The following is a 20,117-nucleotide window of genomic DNA, read 5'->3' as shown; positions in this document are numbered from 1 at the left end:
CCTCTTTTCCTCCCTCCTTCCCTCCCTCCTTCCTTCCCTTCCTTCCTGCCCTCCCTCTTTTCCTCCCTCCTTCCCTTCCTCCTTCCTTCCCTTCCTTCCTGCCCTCCCTCTTTTCCTCCCTCCTTCCCTCCCTCCTTCATTCCCTTCCTTCCTGCCCTCCCTCTTTTCCTCCCTCCTTCCCTCCCTTTTTCTTATTTGCTTTTTTGAGACAAGGTCTTGCTGTGTGCCCAGGCTGTCTCCAAATCAGGATCTTCCTGCCTCAGCCTCCTGAGTACTGGGAGTATAGTTATGTATCACCACACCCAGTGGTGGTTCACTCTTTCTTCCTGGCCTCAGCTTTTCTAGGCTGGTGGGTGTTTTGCCCCTAAATGTTCTTGAAACTCAGAGGAGTTTTGAGAAGAGGGTGGTGTTGAAGTCAACTACTGACAGTGTGTCACTGTTGGGCATGGGACTCCAGTCTGCCATGGGTAAGAACATAGTTCTAAAAGTTGAGACCGAGCTCAGTCCAAGGAAAAGGGCACAGAGACATATGAGCTATAATCAATCTGAGGCTGGAATGTCCCTGTCTCCATCACAGAACAAGGTCACTGCTAAAACTGTACCTGGAAACCACTTGGGATGTAGAGGGGGCAGTCCCTGAAGCGGTGGCCGCCATTCTACAAAGAGTTGAGCTTCTCAGCACCCAGTCCATAGAAACACAGTATCAGCCCAAAAGGGCTAAGCAGAGGGAGTGTCCACATCCACACCTGTGCAGCCTGGGATGGCAGGCAGAGGCAGGCTGTTCCTGCCCAGGCTGTTCCTGTCCCCACTGGAGGAAGAGCCTAGGGAGATAGTGGGAGAAAAGGGGACCAGGATCTACACGACAAGGGCAGAGGCACATCAGGACCTAGCACATCAGTGAAAACACATGTATAGAGCAGAAATGAGACACGCAGTCAGGAGCCAGGCCTGGGCCAGGAGCTCGGTACAGGCAGAGGAGATAGCAGAGGCCCACAAGGCAGCCAGGGGCACCAGCGTGACCCTGAGGGCATTTTCAGACTGCCTTCTGTGGAATCCACAGCTTTGGAATCCAGACTGTGAGTCAGCTTTAGTCAAACTTTGCACAAGAGACTGCCTCAGGGCTGAGCAGAGATGTTGCCATGTGCAGAGAAAGATCTTTTCAGCACGGTGGACCTTGGGGCTTCTCAGGAAGTATGAACTAAATAGAGATAAGGCTTTTCTCAGAGCCTTGGTGTTGCAATGAGAGGCAGATGGGGCTGGTTGCCATTTGCTCTTGAATGCTGTGCTTGCTGTCAGCAGGCCAGGCCACAGGCTGCTGGCTGGGTGAAGAGACCCCAGCCAGAGGCAGCTGACTTAGCAAACCCTCCTTCTTCCAGGGCCCTGGTACCACCAGCCCCACAGTCCTGGCGAGTCCACTGCCTATCCTCTGCTTCCTTTGACATCCTGCCAGTGCAGAGCACAGCCATTCAGCATTTACCGCTTAGTAAAGAAGGCCACACTGCTTTGAGGATTCCTGCTCTCCACAGTTTTGAGTCCTTTTTTCTCCACACCTGCCAAGGCTTCTGCCAAGCACTGATTTACCCCTCTGTTAACTGGTGGTGTGACTGACTCACTTTCTCAGAAGAGAGGCCAACATACAGCCTTTCATGTTGAAGAAACATTTGGTTACATTTTCATAGTGTTTACAGGCCACAGTCTCTGCAAATGTGCTCTGGGTTACAAATTTGAAGCCTCCCTTTGTTTCTCTTCCCTGGGCCTTGTTAAGGCTCTGTGGTGTGAGGCAGTGTCCCATTCAAATGAGTGACATGTGAGCCATTTACTATCAAGCCGTCCTGGAAGAAAAGACTAAGTAATCCAGAACCAACAAAGTTAAGACAGACCAGAGTGACAGGTGCCTTCAAACTCAGTTCAGGCAAAAGTGAACACAAGGACTGTGTGTAAATGAGCCAGGTGCCTGCAAGCCCTGACCAGTCTTAGGATGTGAGGCAGGAATGTGGAAGCCGTTCTCCAGTGTGCGTGAGGATTTCACACTGTGCTGTCAGCTGTCCACACGGTCACCCTGCAGCTGGTCTGGGTGGGCTTTTGCTCACCTTTAAACGCCAAGGACATGAACAGTTAACTCAGCCTGAATTATGAGAGGTGACTGGATCGCCACCTGCCATAACAGTTTTACAATGTTAATATACTGTTTTCGGTGCTTAGATTGAGGTCAAGTCTCTAGTGAGCATTTAGTCACTCCTGACCTTAGCTAAGATTTAACTGCTGACCTTAGAGGACAAAGTGTCCATTCCATTTTTATCCAGATCACTGCTGTCAGCTCTCTTCTTGCTGCTCTGTCATTTATCTTTTACTCAATAGATTTTACTCATTTTTTATGATGCAATTTGTTGCTAGATTCTTTATGTGTCATAAAGATGTTGGAGTGCTGACACGTAACACAAGGTCTAAACTTCACCTTTCCCTTATAGCGTGACTTCTGAAAATACCCGTGTGTGCGTACATGATCACATATGCATGTCCTCTGTCCTTTAGCGTTCTGCGCACTAAGTAAAATGGAAATAATTTAAAGGCATTTTGAAATTTTATTAAAAATTTAAGTCAGTGAAATCTTAACCACAAATGGACCAGGTCCCATAAGTTAGCTTGCCAATTGATTTCTGAGAAGTTGGAATGCGTTTTCATCTTACAGATGTGATTACAAGTATGTGAAATCCCCAGGCTAGCCCAGGAAAGTCTGCTCAACCCATGACATAACTAAGGTACACAATAAACTGAGATGGGATAGGGAGGGACGGAGGGAGGGAGGGAGAAAGAGAGAGAGAGAGAGAATTGAACATAATTTATTTTAAAATTAAGTAGCATATTGAGTACGAATTAAACTTGTTTTGTTCTGTAGGAACCATGGAGTGATAAGGAGGTAAAGGGACTTTTGGTACTTTTACCTGTGTTCTGTTAGTGTTTGTTGTGAGAATTTACACTTTTAGGGAAGAGTGTTTCCACAAAGTCTGTTAGCCAGCAGTCTATCACCATAACACATACAAGCAGAGAAACTCATAGGGAAAGGTTACTGGGCTCAGGGCTTGGGGGGGGTCTCAATTTATGATTAGTTGGCCCACTGCTTTGGAGCCTATGGTGAGGCAGACATCATGGTGAAAGCAAGTGGTAGAGCAAAAGTGCTCACCTTGTGGCTAGGAAAAGAGAGAGCGAGAGAGAGAGGGAGAGAACACTGAAAGTAAATAACTAATCCCGACACTTGCCAACATTTGTCAAAGAACATAAACAATAATTCTGTTCAAAATTCACTACAATATTGCCTTATGCTCTCTCCTCTGTTCTTTTTACTGTTTACCCGATCTTATCCTCACGAGTCTTTCCCCATCAAAAATGCCCAGGTGGGCTCTTCCCTCTTCATCCTCCTTTCTTTCTGGGGAAAGACTAGGTCCCCACCAATCTGTTAAACTTGCCCAGTGTGGTGGCAAGTTGGGGACAAGGGAGGAGAAGGAACAGAAGGAAGCCAAGGATTGTCCTTAGTGGGCACAAAGAGTGACCACTGTTAAGTGGAGTGTAGGCACCTGTGTAAACCGGCTCCTGAATGCCAGCCACCTTTTAATAGAAATGTTTCATCCCTCGAACATACCATGACTTTTGGATGCTCCCTTTGGTTTCCACTTTTGCTCGCTGTGTCAAAAGTGTTATTATTGACATGAATGTACTTGACTCTTTGTCTGCTGATGTGATTGGATCCACATGTTAAATTCCTAAATATCAGCTCACGGCATCATAAGTCATGCTCATTTTATCGGTGTACATGAAATTTATACAATAAAGGATTTCATCATGACATTTCCATGTATGTATGTAATGTACTTTTACTATATTTATCTCCTCTATTACTCTTTCTTATCCCCCACTCCCCTCTTTTTCCTTTCCTTCCCACCTCTGTAGTAATCTTCCTCTTACTTTCATGACCTTGAGATTTTTTGTTTTGTTTTGTTTTCCCCTAGTTTCTATAAATGAGAGAAAGCATGTGGTGCTCATCTTTGTGGGACTGGCTTATTCACATTTTCTTTATTCATCCGTCGATGGGTACCTAGGCTGATTCCTTAATTTGGCTATTGCAAATAGTGCCATGATAGATGTGTGTAGAGAGATATCTCTATAGTAAACTGGCTTTGAATCTTTTGGGTTCGTGCCCAATAGTATGGATAGGTCAAATGGGAGCTCTATTTGTAGTTTTTTGAGGCACCTCCAAACTGATTTCCATAGTGGCTAGACTACCGCTGATTTCCATAGTGGCTAGACTACCGTGCATTCCCACTACCAGTGAATAAAAGTTCTTTTATTCACCTGCACCCTCACCACATTTGTTATTTCTTTTCTTGATGATAGCTCTTCTGACTGGGGGAAGGTGGAATCTCAGTGTTGCTTTAATTTGTATTTTTTTCAACTATTTATTGGCCATTTGTACTTATTCATTCGGGAAGTATCTGTTCAGTTCTTTTGCCCATTTATTGATTGGATTTTTTTTATTTTGGTGTTCAATATTTTGAGTTCTTTGTATATTTCTACATTAATTGTTATATCCTCTTGATGGATATTCCCTTAATCAGTATGAATGACCTTCTTTGTCTCTTCTAACTTAATTTTGGTTTGAGGCCAGGTATGAGTGTATCTGCTCCTGCTTGCCTTGGGGTTCTGTTTGCTTGCCTGATCATTTTCCATTCTTTCGCCTTAGGTCTGTGTCTGTCTTTGCCTAGTAAGGTGCATTTCTTCTAGGCAACAAATAGTTGGGTCATGTTTTTTTAATCCAATCTGCCAATATGTCTCTTTTAATTGGAGAATTGAGACTGTTAACATTCAGAGTTATTGAAAGATATGTGCTAATTCCCGTCATTTTGCAAACATTTTGGTAGTGTTTGATCCTTTCCTAATTCTCATTTGCATATTTGCTGTTCATTCTCGTATTCTTACAGTTGTATTTATCTTCCTCTCTTGTGTGTGGGATTTTTTTATGTATCTTCTGCAGTAATGACTTAGTTATCATGAATTCCTTCAGTTTTTGTTTATTATGGAAAGTTTTTTATTCCTCTTTCAATTATGAAAGATCGCTTTGCTTGATACAGGGATTTAGCTTGACAGTATTTCTTTCAGGACTTGAAGTACATCATTCCTTGCTCTCCTGACTTTTAGAGTTTTTGTTGAGAAATCTGCTGTTATTCTGATGGGTTTGTTTTTATATGTGACTTGACACTTCTCTGTTGCAGCTTTCTTTGTTCTGTTTACTTAATGTTTTGACTATAATATGATATGAACAGGTTCTTTTCTGGTCTTATCTGTGTGGCGTTCTACAAGCCCTCTGCAGTTTGTCAACCATCTCTTCCCCATGATTTTGTGAATTTTCTGCATTTATTTATTTATTTAGATGGTGCTAGGGCTTGAACTTAGGACCTTATGCTTTCTAAACAGGTTTATACCACTTGAGCCACATGTCCCACCCTGTTTTGCTTTAGTTATTTTTTATAGGGTCTTGTGTTTTTTTCAGGGTCAGCCTTACACCACAGTCCTCCTAACTATGCCTCTTGCATAGCTGAGATTACAGTTATGAGCCACCATTGCCCAACTTATTTGTTGTGCATGGAGTCTTGCTAACCTTTTGCCTGGGCTGGCCTTGAACTGGGATCCTCCTGATCTCTGTCTCCTGAGTAACTGGGATTATAGGTGTGAACCTGGTGTAGACCTAGCCATTCTGCTGTAATTTTATTGAATGTTTTCTATACCTTCAGCTTGTACCCCTTCTCCTTCTTATAAGCCTAGGATTTGTAGGTTTAGTCTTATTGGTGTCTCAGAGGTCTTGTTTTTCCTGTATACTCTTTCTTCTTTTTTCTTTATCTGAATGTTCTAGTTCATCTACTTTGTTTTCAAGCCCTGATACTCTGTCTTCTACTTGATACCAGTCTATTGGTCAGGCTTTCAATGAGGTGTTTTTCTTTCAATATTTTTATTGAATTCCTCTTTCATATCCTGTACTTTCTTCCTCATTTTATTCACCTATCCATGCTGTTTGGGTTCAGTTAGATGTTTTATTTGTGTCCCTTTAGTTTCATCATTCTCATGATCATTCATTGGAAGTTTTTGCCTGTGATTTCATCTACTTCTCCATCATTAGGGTCCATTCTTGTGGCATCATTTACTTATGGAACAGTCATGTTGCCTTGTTTTTTCATATCTCTTGTGTTTTTGCACTGAGATCTGCACAGGTCAAGTCATTCATTGGAATTTTCAATCACCTGTATTTGTTCAGTGAAATTTTTCTCAATATTCAAGCAGAACTGGGTAATGACAGAATGGAAGTGCAGTTTCTTGCCACCAGACTGAAGATGTAGCTCAGTAGCCAAATACCTGCCCATAAGCTCAAGGTAGCAGGCCCAATCCCTAGAACCATTCAGAGAGAAGAAAACTAGTTGAAGTTCCCTTTAGTTTCTGCTGTTTGGCTGGTGCCATGTGTGCGCTGAGGATGCAGCCAGCTAAGGGTCAGTTGTTGGCTTCAGGACTGCCAACTTTCCCTTCTTTGTGTACTGGAAGCCTCTCCTGTCCCCAAGGAGCTTTGCCACCTGTCTCCAGGCAGGTTCCCATTTGTCCACAGGCCCCTCACTTTGTTTCCACAAGGAGCAAGCATTCAAGCCTAGGGATAGCTCCCAAATGTATTGTAGAGTGGGAGAAGTAAACAGAGCACTGAGTTCTGCCTTTGAGGGGGAGAAGTGAGGGAACTTGGCACTCAGCAAGTTGGTTTCAGTGCTTTCAGACCCTACCCAACAGTTAATTACCCTATGGGAGAGAGAAATCCAGGAATCTACGGAACTGAAGCTTAGTGCTCTCTCCTGCTTAACAGCAAACTACACACACCAGGGATGCAGCTCTGGGTGCTGAGCCACCTGCCAGCCATGAGCTCGGAGCTCTGTTCCTGTAGTGATCCTCAGGCAGTAGGGTTTGCTCCTTGCCACAGAGGGTAGGGCCACCAACCACTGCACCTTTTATTGCCTCAGCTTTCATGTGAGAATTCCCACTTCCACAACCACCTCTTATGACTGTCTCCCCCCCAGAGATTGTGGCAGGGTGTCCCCAGGCTCCCTGAGCTGGAATTACACCTGTTTTTCAGGTTCTCAGAGTATCTCAGTCTTAAGCAATAGGGCCCCTCTCAAGATGGGACCCCACTATAGTTCTCCAAGGTATGGGGAGCCACAATGTCAGAGGTTTCCTCTCCAATGCCAGCCAGCCACACAGGATGAGTCACTGTTACACTAAATTCTCACACTAGATTTACTGCTCTTAGGCACTTCTTGGGCTAAGTCTGCCAGTCTGTTTTCACCAGGGCTATTATCTACCTTGTGGTTGTGGCTTCAGCTTCTCCTTCCACCAGAGTTGGGGTGACTCTTTTGTGATTCCTGATGCTTTTCTCTCCTTCTCCCTTTGTTATATATTCTCTTCTTTGTTACCCTGACTCTTCTTGCTCAGAATCACACAGAGGGAACTTCTAATCTGCCACCTTGTCACCCAAACAGCTTAACTTAGTTATGCTCATTTTAAATTCGGACAACCATCCCCAAATTGTGCTCTACCCACCCACCAAGATTCCACTCTGTCCTCAGAAGACTATAGAAAGAATGGCATCCTTTGATTTATATTTCACCTGATCTAAATTCATGTCAAAATGTGAAATTCTCCTTTTCCTTGGTCAGAGTCTGCAGGGTAGAGTGGGATGAGTTGACAGTACTTTTGTGGTGGTGGAATGATACCGGTGTGAGTATTCCTGGGCACAAGGCAGAAGAACAAGAATGATGAAGAGACTCACACAAGTGGTAGGCACAGATGTGCATGGTCTGTGGGCAGAGAAAGAGGGGAAAAGGAGAAGCCATGCTCAGGAGAAGAAAGCTGAAAGAGTAATACCTTATCTGAGATAGTTTGAGGTACTTCAGTGTCAGAAGAAAATGGGCACCAATGGGAAGAGCAGGAGGAAAATGCAGCTGGTACTTTTTGGGCATGACACATTTATACCTCAGGTGCTGTAACTCAGAGATTGCCTATAATTACATAAGAGCCACACCAGTTTTCATTTTGCTAGTCATTTTTACACTTTTCCCTTGGCAGAAAGTTGATGAAATACAAGTTTTTCTCCCAGTGGGAAAGGCTGTTTTCAAGCTGGCTTTTCTTCCCAAGGCCCACAGTGCCTGTTGTGGGTTGTTCTAATCAACCGATAAGCATTTTAGGACAGGAGCCAGCAGAACTTGCCAGGTGCACCTGGCAGTGAGGAGACCTGGGCAAGTGACAGGTACATTCATGTTCCCATCCCTCCTGTGTGCACAGGTGCAGTTAGACCCCTCTGAGGATACTTGTGCATCTCTCACCGAGGCTCATTTCTAGGGTGCAGGTGGCCCACAGCCTGGCTATGTCCAGATTACGCCCTGCCTCCTGACTCCATTTCTAGAGAGCATTGCTCCCCAGGATTTCTTCTTCTGCACTGCTTTTCATGAATTTGGATCCAGCTGAAGTCAGCTGTCTTTCCTGGAGAAACAATTCCTTGCTTATGGGACTTCCACTGCGTTCAGCAACTCCAGAGGAAGCCAGCAGCCTTGCCAGCATATTCAGGAGTGATTGGAGTAAACCCAGACACCCCTCCTGAGCAGCCTGGTGGGCACAAGTGGCCACTAGAGGACTCCTCCTCCTGGAATCTAGCTCCTCGGGAATCTGATAGGAAGAGGTAACAATTTGACTTGGCTTTTCATAAAACCATTGGAACAGCCTTGTAATTAAATCCTTAAAACCCTCAGCTACCTTGTTCATAAAACAATGAGTGGAATAGAGCTTCTTCCCAGAGAGATAATCTGCACAAAGCACTTCCAGGTTCTTCAGCCCTGCCTACAACTGGTTGCACAGTTAAGTTCCTACAAACATTGCACAACTGCATGCAGTGGAACTCCTGGGAGCCTGGGGACCGTGTGAGGTGTTCCAAGAAAGCCTGTAGGCCAGCGTGATCTGTGACACTGTGACACCACTTGAATTTTACATTTCAGTCCCTCCCCTACCTCCCATCCTTATCTGAAGCAAAGACATCAAACCGTCTTTGCCCCAAACCCATTGGCACACATCGCCCTCATCCATTCCCAGGGCTGTCCTCGTAGGCCTCCAGGCTAGGCCATCACTCAGGAAGCACACAGCTGTTCTCTGGCATCACCCCACAGTGAGCAGAGGACTTCCAAACATCCATTTAAGGCTAATAATCTTGTATTACTGCCACTTTCCATTAAACCTGTACCCAGACAAGAGTGGGACCAGGGTACCATGCCAAGATGTCCCCTTCTGCCACTGCATGTCTGTGGGATGCTGTCCTCATGGTGGTCACACCTCTGACTCTCTTGACAAAGAAATGTGTTGTCTCCATGCACTGTCCAACTACCCAAATGGCTGTCTGCTTGGTTTCTTTTGGAAGGTGTTGTAAAAGGCCCTTTTATGTTCACATTCACTTATTTACTAGTAAGTGCCTGGTGAACAGGGGTCCAGGTCTGGTAAGGGGCATGCTGACCCATGCCAGCACCCAGGGTATCATCTGTGTGGTGTATGCACTTCACTAATCTCTGCCAGGAGTTGGAGTGTCACCTGCTACTTCAAAGTGCTCGGGTGTCTTCAAACCTTTTGTTTTTTTTTAAAGCAATGTGCAAAATATCCTTTTGATGCCATTTCTTTCCAATTGTCCTTCACCAAACCCTGCTCCTCCTAACCCATCAAGCCCCCCACTTCAGTTCTCGAGCTCTCCACCAAGGACCACATGCTATGGGGAGGTGCTGGGCTTTCGTGACAATCATGATCCATGACTCCTCCTATCACTTTGTTTACCTGGAAAGGGTCAGACCAGGAGTGCCACCAGAACCTGCCTCACACTTTTGGGTAACTCTTCTCCAACACAGAGGGACCCAGCCCTGTGCCTCAGCCTAACTAAGGAGAGTGGAAGTCCTACCTGTAACTCACCCAATCCCAGATGCTCACAGTCTGTGAAAGGCACCCTTCTCTGGAACTCTCAACACTTCGGGTGCTGCCTCCTGAGCTGTCTACAGAATCAGTGGAAGAGCATTTGTCCTGGCTGGCTAGTGTTTCCTCTCTTTCTCCTCCTTCTGTCCCTCCCTCTCTCCATCCCTCCCCACCCCTCCATTGTTCCTTTGCTGGGCCAAGGATATCAATTCCTCTTGGCCCCCAAATCTCAGAGCCATGGACAAACCCCATCCATTTCCAAACTCCCTTGGCCCCTGAGTCACAGGTCAGGGCGCGGGAACTACTTTTTCTTTGTTGTACTTGACTGACCTTCCCTGTGGGACAAGGAGCAAGCCACTGTCCACCTGGGGCCAGGTCACCTGCACAGAAAGACATTTCCTGCTCCTCTGTGTTCACCGGCGTTCACCTGTGCATATGAGCAGCTTGTATTTTCAGAATGGTCTCCAAGCCTCTTATGGATGGGAGCATTTCCAGGAAAAACAAAAACACTTCCGTTCCACTTTGCTTTTTCTTTTATACTTGCACCAGTCATCATCAAAGCACTTTGACTTCCCTGACAGACTGTCTTCAGTTTCTTATTACAACAAATTGTACCCTAAGCATCAGAACATCAAATCCGAAGGGATCTTGTAGGATGCATTGAATCTCTCCTGCTGAATCAGTCTTTTGCCTGGCTGCCCTTACAGCTACAAAACTGCTGGCTCTTTTCTTTTTCTCACCTCTTGCAAGAGAAACCAGGTAAAAAAATCTTATTTTTCCTTGGAAGGGAGCAACAGAAATGGTGGATGCAAATTTAAAAGACCTCAAAATAATTGATTAAAATCTGTCTGAATGCATATCAACACATGCTTTGTGACTGTTAGAAATTTGAGTGGCACACTTCCATGCTGTTTTTCTGTGTATTTGGAATGAAGTACATGACAGGTTTTTAAAAATTCTCCAGGGGTATATGAATGAATGGAACTTCAGTTAATTTCCCAAGTAAACTGATTTCTCAAAGTTCATAAATTTGGTCACCTAATAGGGAATGGTCATAACATTTGTAAAGAGCACTAAGGGGTCCTTGAAAGAAATGAAAAGTGTGGAATAAATGTCCTCCAAAATGACAGTTCCTAGTTTTTGAGATGGCCAAGTTATTCTGAGCAAGGAAATGTCCTCTGAGCTACTTAACAAAAAGCTCTTGAGCTTGTGAGAGCTCACTACATGGAAAATTTGTGATATTCTCACTGTTCAATAAATTCAGGGGAAGTAGCCCTGAAAGCGAGCAGGTGCTGTGGCCCCCGAGCAGGGAGAGCGGGGGCTGTGGGAGTGGGGGAGGTAACGTGGAGATGGGGCCACTCTGAAGAGTGAGATGGACAGCAGAAACCACTCTTGCTGGTCAAGGGACGCCAGTCATGTAATACTGCCCTTCAGGATTAAAGAGGAGCAAGTCCACCCCCACCTGTAACGGGGATATCACTGTAACATCCTCTCAAAGAAGGACAAATTGGGGTCTGTCAGCCTTGGAGAACTCTCCTGCCTTCCACCTGTCTTAGGCTGGGAAGCGATTGTGTTGCTTAGGTGAGTGCCATGGTCCAGGTAACTTGCTCATCCTCCACCCCTCACAGACACGGTCAGGAGGAGGTTACCTGGCCTGTCTGCTGCAGGAGGAGCCTGAGGTCTTCCATGACTGGCCCACTCCACAGTAGAGCCCTGGTTCAAACTCAGGCCTTGCCATCATTTATTTCATTTGGCTTGATTCTTTTGTGATTCTTTTGAGTCAGCTTGACTCCAGATGTTGTGATATGAATATCTAATGTCCCCAAAGGCTCATGTGCTGAAGACCTGGTCCCACAGCAGTGTTGACAGGTGACTGGATCACAAGGGCTGTGGCCTCATTGACGTAGTCATAGCAGAACGGACTAGCAGAAGGTGGCCTAACAACTCACTGGAGGGTGAGCCTTTGGAGGAGGGTGTATCTTATTCCAGGCCCTTCCTCCCCCGACCCTGCTTCCTGGCCTCCATGAGGTGAGCAGTTTTGCTCTGCCATACGCTCCCGGTATACTACAGCTCTAGACTTAGAGGTGCACATTTTGGAGTTACCTCTGTTAGGACAAGAAAGATAGGTGCTGGCAGCCCTACCAGGGGCACAGGTTTGGGACAGGGCAGAGTTCTTCAGGAGCATTGAGGGCAAGTAGATGCCAACCTAGAGTTGCAGATGTCCGCCATCCTCTGCCACTCAGAGAAATAGTGTAGTAAGAATGTCAGCAGAAAAAGGTTGGAAGGTGACAGAGATCAAGGGCAATAAAGGAGAGACTGCAGTGGCACTGCCCTCTGGACAGCAGCAGGACCCAATTGGGCCACTCTGGGCACTCGGGACAAAGAGTGTGCCCTGAAGAGGAAAAGATGGATCCAGGAGGCAGGCCAGGCCCCACCTGCAGCAGAAACGTGGGGTACCTGCTGGCAGTGTGTCTCCAATCCTGGTGTGTGTCACCTGTCTCTGACTGTAGAGTGAGTGGATTCATTTTGGAAGTGCTGTGAAGAGAGAAGGCTTTGATTTCAGCAGGGCACTTGATTGTGCTTTCCACGTAGACGGACAAGTGGGAGCCAGGCAGGTGTCTGTGCCTTTGAGACATCTGTCTGTGGCTGTAGCCATTAGCAGATCGATGGGCTCCTTGGGGAATTACATGATGGTAGGCCTCAAGGCTCCATTTTTTTGTCCTAAGTCAACACTTTTATAAAGATGGAATAAGATGAATACACAGGAGTTGTGCATATTATATTCGTAAGGGCTTCAAGCTCAGAATAATAGTTTGGGAGACTGAAGCAAGTTCAAAATTATCTTCTTACTCAGAAACATTTGGTCAGTACTACCAAGACTAGTGGGGCACTTGGAAAAGTCTGCATTTGGAGCTTGGGTGGCAGACTGAGAATGCAAATGAGTCAGTTTATATACGTGTGTGTATGTGTGTATGTGTGACACGTAGACACTTCCAGTCGGCTGTATGATCTGTATGATTGGAAACTGTGTGATGGTGTGTGATTTTAAATTTGCAAACTTTTAGAAACTAGGAGATTTTCAGTTTTATACCTGGCTCTGCTTGGGGAATGGAAAACCAGGCAGTGACTGCACCTTCCCCCAGTGGCAGCAGAAGCCATGCTGGGCAGCAGCTGTGCTTTTAAACCTAGCTGGGCTCTGTCCCCTTTGCAGAGTCCCGTCTGTCCATCCCACGTTCTCCCACACCCCCCACCCTACCACTGCTCTCCCTCTGGGCCGGCTTTACTATCTAGAGCTTGCCCACCCCAGTGTCCTTGAGTGTGTGGCACCTGCCCTAAATGTTGCTTCCTCTCCACCAGTGCCGCAGCTGTCCTCACAGTGGCCGTGTGAGGGGACAGTGGCACAGGAGGGAGGCTTCTGCCTCGGGCCTTCTCTGCCCCAGAGAACAGAGTCCAAAAGCCAGTGTCTGTGTGACCCATAAGTGTTCTAGGACAGGACGGTGGTTTCACTGTAAAAGTTGATGAAAATTGTGGAATGAACGCTGTAGGGGACAGGAGGATCCACCAGGGCTTCTGGACTATAGTGGTGTATAGCAGTACCTGCTCCTGCTTCCTTGCACCAATTTCTAGTCCTCACCCTAGCCTCCATCTCCAGGGCCCGCAGCACAAGCTCCGGCCTCCACTGCCTTGAGGAGGGTTTCCCAAAGTCGGTTCCCTGAGGACAGTTGTTCCTGTAAGTTTGGGGAAAGCTAGTCAGACAAAATGGTCTCAGGTCAGTTTGCTGAAACTCAGTGACTGAAAGTCAATCCATCGAAGCCAGCTCACCACGTGCTGCTGCAGTGAACACCTGCTGGCCAGCTGTGCCGAATTCACCAGTGGTGGTTTAACCATTTTGTCAGAGTTCAGTTGAGATTGCTGATCCTGGAAGACGCTCCTCTGAAGGTCTGCTCTACTGAGATGCTTCTGTCAGCAGTGAAGAAGTCCTGCTAGGCCTGCTGGGGCACACCTGTTACCCCAGCACCGGGGAGGCCGAGGCAGAGGGATCGTGAGTTCCAACCCCGCCTGGGCCACACAGTGAGACCCCGTCTCAAAACCAACAGCAACAAAAGCTAAAAATAATAGAAGAGTGGCAAAATAGAGCCCTGTGGGAAATGTAGTTTTCTGTCTGAATGTTGGGCATTTTGTATGCGCATGGATTTTTCAACTACATTTGATTTCTTTTGAAATGCACTTTCTTTTTAAATTTAGGAATTTAAAAATGTTCTTTGATTCTTGAGTAGCATATTAGCTTAATTTTGTATTTCTGTCAATTTGGAATTTAAATTAGATTTAACTTAATCTTGATTTCCTTAGGATGCTTTTGAATTCATATTTAAAATTTTAAATGTTTAATTGTTAGAAATAGAAAGTTAAGACTGATGAGATATTGGAGGCAAAAGAAAAACTTAAAGTACTTGAAATTTTAAGCATTTAAAATGGCGTTCAGAAATGTTGAAAAGAAACTGCCAGCAGCCTGAATACCCTCATTTGTGGACAATTATTCATTTGTATTAATTTTTTAACTTCTTGGATGTTCATTATTCTTTTGCCACTTACTTGTTTCTGCAAAGCTTTGAAAACATTCCCACAATAAGTATTAAATCTTGAAGAAAAGACAGTTGGTAAATTTACTAAAATCAGCAAATTAATGATTTATCAAATCGATCTTTTAGTGACTTGTTCTGCATCCACACAGAGTTAAGCTGGTTTCTTTTCTGCACAACTTTTTAGAATTTTTAGTGACCTAATGGTTATTTCAAATCTCCAAATGGAGTATTTAGAATAAGCCAACATTTCCCAAACTTAAATAACTATAAAAGGCACAATCCATAAAGGAGGTAGTTTTTATGCAGTGCAGGCATCCCTCCATGTCTGTGGGGCATTGGGTTGACAGACATGAAAATACATGGCTACCCAAGTCTCGTGTATAAAATGGCATAGGGCTGAGTGTAGTTGCTCACAGCTGTAATCCCAGCTTGTCAGGAAGCAGAGATTGGAAGTATCACAGTTTGAGGCTAGTCCAGGCAAAAATTTGGCAAGGCCCCATCAAAACAAAGAAGCTAGTGGTGGTGGCACATGCCCGCAGTCCTAGCTACAAGGGAGGTGTAGGTAAGAGGATCACAGTCCAGGACGGCCCAAGCAAAAAACGTGAGCTCCTATCTAAAAATAAACCAAAGAAGGTTTAGGGCATGGTCCAAGTGGTAGAGTGCCTGCCGAGCAAGTGGGAGGCCCTGAGATCAATAAGAAACAGAAAGAAATACATACAAATGGCATGGTGTTTGTATGTAGCCTTCGTAATCCTCCTGTATGCTTTCAATCTTTCTGGATCACTTACAGTACCCAGTGAAGGCACTGCGGTGTAAATAGGTGTTGGTCTGTTTGATCAGGGAGTAAGGACAAGAAACAAATGACTGCAGGCGTCCAGAGCAGACACCGTTTTCCTTCTGAATATTTTCTGAGGTTGGCTGAATCTTACCTAGAGATGGGGAACCTGTGCACACTGAGTGCCGACTATATACTTTAGGAGCAGCTACTCAGGTGTCAGGGGATGGGCCTGACAATTTTTAATTGTATCTCAATTTAAAAATAAAAGGCCTTTCTGGCCTGCTTCTTAACAACAGTTTTTTAAAAATCATTTGTATTTTCAGTGCTTCTTATAGTATTTTTATGCCTCTAAGTGATGTTCTTAAGACTTACATTGACTAATTTCTAGCTATGAGAAGTAAACAATGTAGCTACCTTTCCTGTCTCCCATCTGCCTTTCCATTACAGAACTCATTTAACTCTTTCATCCATACCCACGAAACTTCAAACACTGGATGAAAGTTTCTTTCTTCTTTCGTCTACCCTAGGCAGCACCTCTTGGTTCCTACTCCCTTAGATGGGGGTCCAGTTCTCCATACTTGATAGAGAACTTGTGTGTGGAGCCGGCTGCCTTTCACTCCTCTGATGGCCACTCTGTCTTCCAGGCCTATTCTTTGATGTTTTCAGTCCACATTGCTGTGTCTGGGCCTCCAGGGTACTTTTCTCATTCATGCTGGACGGTTTCATTGTAGTCTCTTCCTGGAGCTTTGGGAAATTATTTTCTGTTTTTCCTTTCTAGTTTCATTTTCTGTGTTCTCTCTGTTCTTTCTTCTTTAAAGCTCTGGTTTGTCACAGGTGAAACTATTTCCAGTGTCTTAGGTGTTTGCTTTAGGGTCTTGACTTTATCTTCCAGCTGGAAATTGAATTGTATTGTAGCAAACTGCTTTGCCATTGACAAGGGCTCCGCCTTCTTCTCAAGAGCTTCTGTCCCATTTCTCCCTTTTCTTTTTGTTTGCATTCAACGTGTTCTTGAAACTTAAGGATTTTTTTTTTTTTTTAATTCTCTCCCATTTTCTTTGAGCTCATTCTTTCATTGAGTTTTCTGGAAATTTAAATGTTCCCTGGTTGTCCATACATGTTTTTAAGCAACTTATTGAGGCATAAATCATGTACCTGTAATTCTCCCACTTAAAGATACAGTTCAGTGGCTTGGAGTATATTCAGTTATACACCCATCACCACCATCAGTTTGGGATATTTTTATTATTTTACCCTAAGAAACCCCAGTGTTCCTTAGCTGTCTCTCCCCAGTCCTCTCTCTCACATGCTGTCCTCAGCCCTAGGCAGACACTGTCCCTTTGCATTTGAAAACAAGGAATTAGAAGGACTGAGCCACCTGTGAGGAGTCCTCAGCAGGGAAAGAGGATCAGGGGAGGTTGAGATGGAGTCCAGCATGTCAATGCTCAGGGCCACAGGCTTTGACACTGTCGGTGACATCACAGCGCCACTGGCCGAGGGCTCATGAGGGTGGGCCTGAATCACTCGCTCACAGCCCTATCTCCTGCACCTAGCACACTAGCACTAATATTGCACCTAGCAAAACAGTACTGGGTACTGCTCTACCTACAAATGCGCATGTTTGTAGACGTCAGTGTCTACACTCGTGTGTGCTTCACCCTGTGTGCACAGTGTGCTCTGTTTATGCCCTACCTCATTTTAGAGGCCGGGTACATGGTGGACTCTCCGTGGCACTAATGTGGCTGCCCACAGGGCACTTTGCTTGGATGGGCCCCTTCCACAGTCCTGTTCCTAGCTCTGCATTTTTCACTCTTGCATCCTATTTCCAGAAGAAGGCCTGCGATGTTGTATTTTGCAGCGTCAGCAGAACTGGGAACCCAGATCCATTCTTCCAGACACAGCGGAAGGGATCTGTCTCAGTTCAGAGCTGTGAAAGTTGCCCAGACAGTGAGCACCTTGCCCAAGGACAAGTCCAGTAAGCGGCAGAATGCGCCCGGCCCTCTCTGCTCCCCACGGTGAAGGGGTGGCTTCTGACTGACACCTGGGTCAGGACACTAGCACAGGCAGTCTGGGTCTACCCTGGAGGTGACAGCAGGTCGGGGGCGTCTGAGCCTGGTGGTGACAGAAGGTGGGGTGTCTGTCTCCCACATTCACAGACTGCCCCTCTGGCCAGCAGAAGCCCAGCACAGAAAGTCTGGACCCCACCCCTGCTTTACCCACACATTTCAGTGTAAGTTGTAAAAACAAAAATCCTTTGAGATTAATTTGTCTGAGCAAGAGATATTCTGAATCCTCCTTTCCATCTCTGTTTCTGAATGAGACTTTTCATCTCATGTTGTTTCATGGTCTTAAAATAAAACGCTCGTCCACGGGGATGAAGAGAAACTGGAAATCCCACTTTGAATGCTGGCTCGTTGTGCATCGCTCCCAGGTGGGAAAATCAGTGTCTGCCCACAGAGGCTTATGGTGGACTCCGCGTGGGGGTCAACCCTTCCTACTGTAAAAATTAACTCACCCGCATGCCTTTCCACTCCACAGTGCAGTCCATTTCATGCTTCCCATTCCTCAGACACAGATGTATGTGCTTGGAGTAGAAAGCTGAGCTGGTGGTGCCTGGAGGAGTAGAGTCTGTGACAGCACTGAGCTGATGTCCCCAGAGGTAGCACCCGTGTCCAGGTGGCTCAAGGCTGAGTCCCCAAAGGCCAGCAGCCCCTGGGCTGATGGGATATGGGCTCCAGGAGTTTTGTTCTGAGCAGGATTTCTTCTCATGATATCATCAGTTGAGCATCTGTTTAGGCAGGATCACCTCTCATGGGGACTAACCTGCGGTGATAAGAGGTGCAGAGGGTACGGAAGCTTCCTTCTCCACATCTTTCCTACATGCACTGCTCCTCACCGTGCCTCGCTGGACCGAGAGCCACGCAGAAGCTCCTCCAGGGGTTACTGCTCACTAAAGCTGTTGCCGTTTATCGGCCGGACCTGGGTGACTGGAGCCAGAAAAGATGGGGGGACTACTGAGTCTTGCTCAATAGCCCCTTTAATGAAGATCACTTCTGCTTTTTATAAACTCCTTTTTCACAGAGAGCATTTAGTCAGGAAAAGCTTGCCAAGTATTACATGTCAAGGTTACATTAGCACAGGGAAGCGCAGTTAAATTAACTCCATCTTTGTTACGTCTCTTTTAAAACGGGCGCAGAGAGGCAGGAGAAACACACGGTCAGCATAACATTCTTATTTACATCTGAAGGACACGAAGCCATCTGGGGAACCTTGAGCACTGTTGTTTTTCTAGACATCTAGTCCTGAGACCTTTGTCTCAGTTCCTTGGAGTTTTCTCACAAGGCCAAATGCCAAATCACACAGGCACGGTCCCACTGCTAGCTCTGACAAAAGTGTTAAATACTAGCTTCCCACTTGGGCAACAGCCATCACCCCAACCCCTCTGCACAGCCATATAGGTTTCCCTCCAAGGGAAACCCAAGAACAAAGTGGTGTAGTCCCCTTGCAGCAATGGGCACTTCTGGGCCCCTGCTCCATTGCTATAGAAACGTCTCTTCTGATGAGTGAGTGTGCCATACTTACTGCTGGATGTGTGTGTGTGTGTGTGTGTGTGTGCGCTAGGATGGAACCCAGGGCCTCACGCATGCTAAGTGAACACTGTACTGCTGAATTGGTAGCCCCTGTGGCATGTCATAGATAATTAAGTATTAAAGTATTAAATAATTTCATATAGGTAACTTGAAAAGTCACGCTCATTTCTGACCACATCTGATAGCTTGAACCTGTTGAAATGGACAACAGGCTCTTGTTTGATGTCCCAGTTCCTTAGCAGGTGGAAGACCAAGTTGTCCATCTCAAGATTGAATTTCTTTGCTTCTTCAAGGCTTCAGCTATACTGGTGACAGTAAAAGTCACATCTGGAGTCCCAGCCAGGACTCATGAGCCTGGTGCCAGCCCACAACTGGAAGTGAGAGTTCTCGGAGCCCCACTTCCTTAGAAGAGCATATGTGAGCACCAAAGAAGGTACCAAGCCAGGCAGCATCTGTCTGTCAGCAGCATAAAAGGCTAGGCTAGAGTACGGATGACAGATAGGCTACCATGGGGAGCTCAGCAGCAGGTGAACATGTGAGCCACTGATTCAGAGCATGGCCTCAGGTGACTTTTTGCTGAGCCTGGCCCAGACCAGTGGTGGCCATTTTGGAACTTGATATCTCTGTTGTTTTCCACTGCTCGGGTCTGTTAACTCTTCATAAACAGACTCTTCTCTTCAGAAGAATGCTCTGGAGCCCCAAACTCCACAGTGTGTACACAGCCAGTTTAGGGCCACACAGAAGGAGAAACGCCCAGGACTGTAGGTGGGAGCACTGGGACCCAGCTTTCAGCCTTGTTTGATGGCAGCCTCTGTGTCTCCTCGGCTCAACTTAAGCTGGATTCTACTGGCTGAGTCAGAGCTTTGATTCCGTCCTGCTGGACTCTACTGGCTGAGTCAGAGCTTTGATTCCGTCCTATCTCTTCCTAAGTCTCCTGCCTCTGTGTATATCCAGCCCAAATGGGGCCACCCTCCTCTCCTGGCCACAACAGCATTTTAAAGCTAACCAGTTGCCAGGATTCGTGTTTACCAAAGGGTATTTTTCCCAGTGGCTTGAGAGATGCCTGTGAGGGTCGCTTTTGCAGAGGGATACCATCAGCAGGAGGTAGGGCTCTTGTTTCTGGCAGGAAGGAGGCAGAACCTGAGGCTC

At 46.0% G+C, this 20,117-nt stretch overlaps 1 protein-coding gene across 4 annotated transcripts in view; it reads left to right on the top strand.

Moving 5' to 3' along the window:
• Positions 1-20,117, top strand: part of Smyd3 (SET and MYND domain containing 3) — a 567,702-nt gene that overhangs the window by 478,556 nt on the left and 69,029 nt on the right. For 2 of the 4 annotated variants that reach the window (XM_074048802.1, XM_074048804.1), the window contains exon 11: positions 1,377-20,117. This exon is cut by the window's right edge and continues 17,400 nt beyond it. The exons of the other annotated variants lie outside the window; for them this stretch is intronic. In XM_074048802.1, coding sequence (XP_073904903.1) covers positions 1,377-1,608 — 232 coding nt within the window. In that variant the 3' untranslated portion in view covers positions 1,609-20,117. The remainder of the gene's footprint in view (positions 1-1,376) is intronic. 4 annotated transcript variants of the gene reach the window in all.

This window comes from Castor canadensis, chromosome 11, assembly GCF_047511655.1.
Source record: "Castor canadensis chromosome 11, mCasCan1.hap1v2, whole genome shotgun sequence".
Lineage (NCBI taxonomy): Eukaryota > Metazoa > Chordata > Mammalia > Rodentia > Castoridae > Castor > Castor canadensis.
The sequence above is the reverse complement of the archived record's forward strand: the minus strand, read 5'-3'. Positions and strand labels throughout refer to the sequence as shown.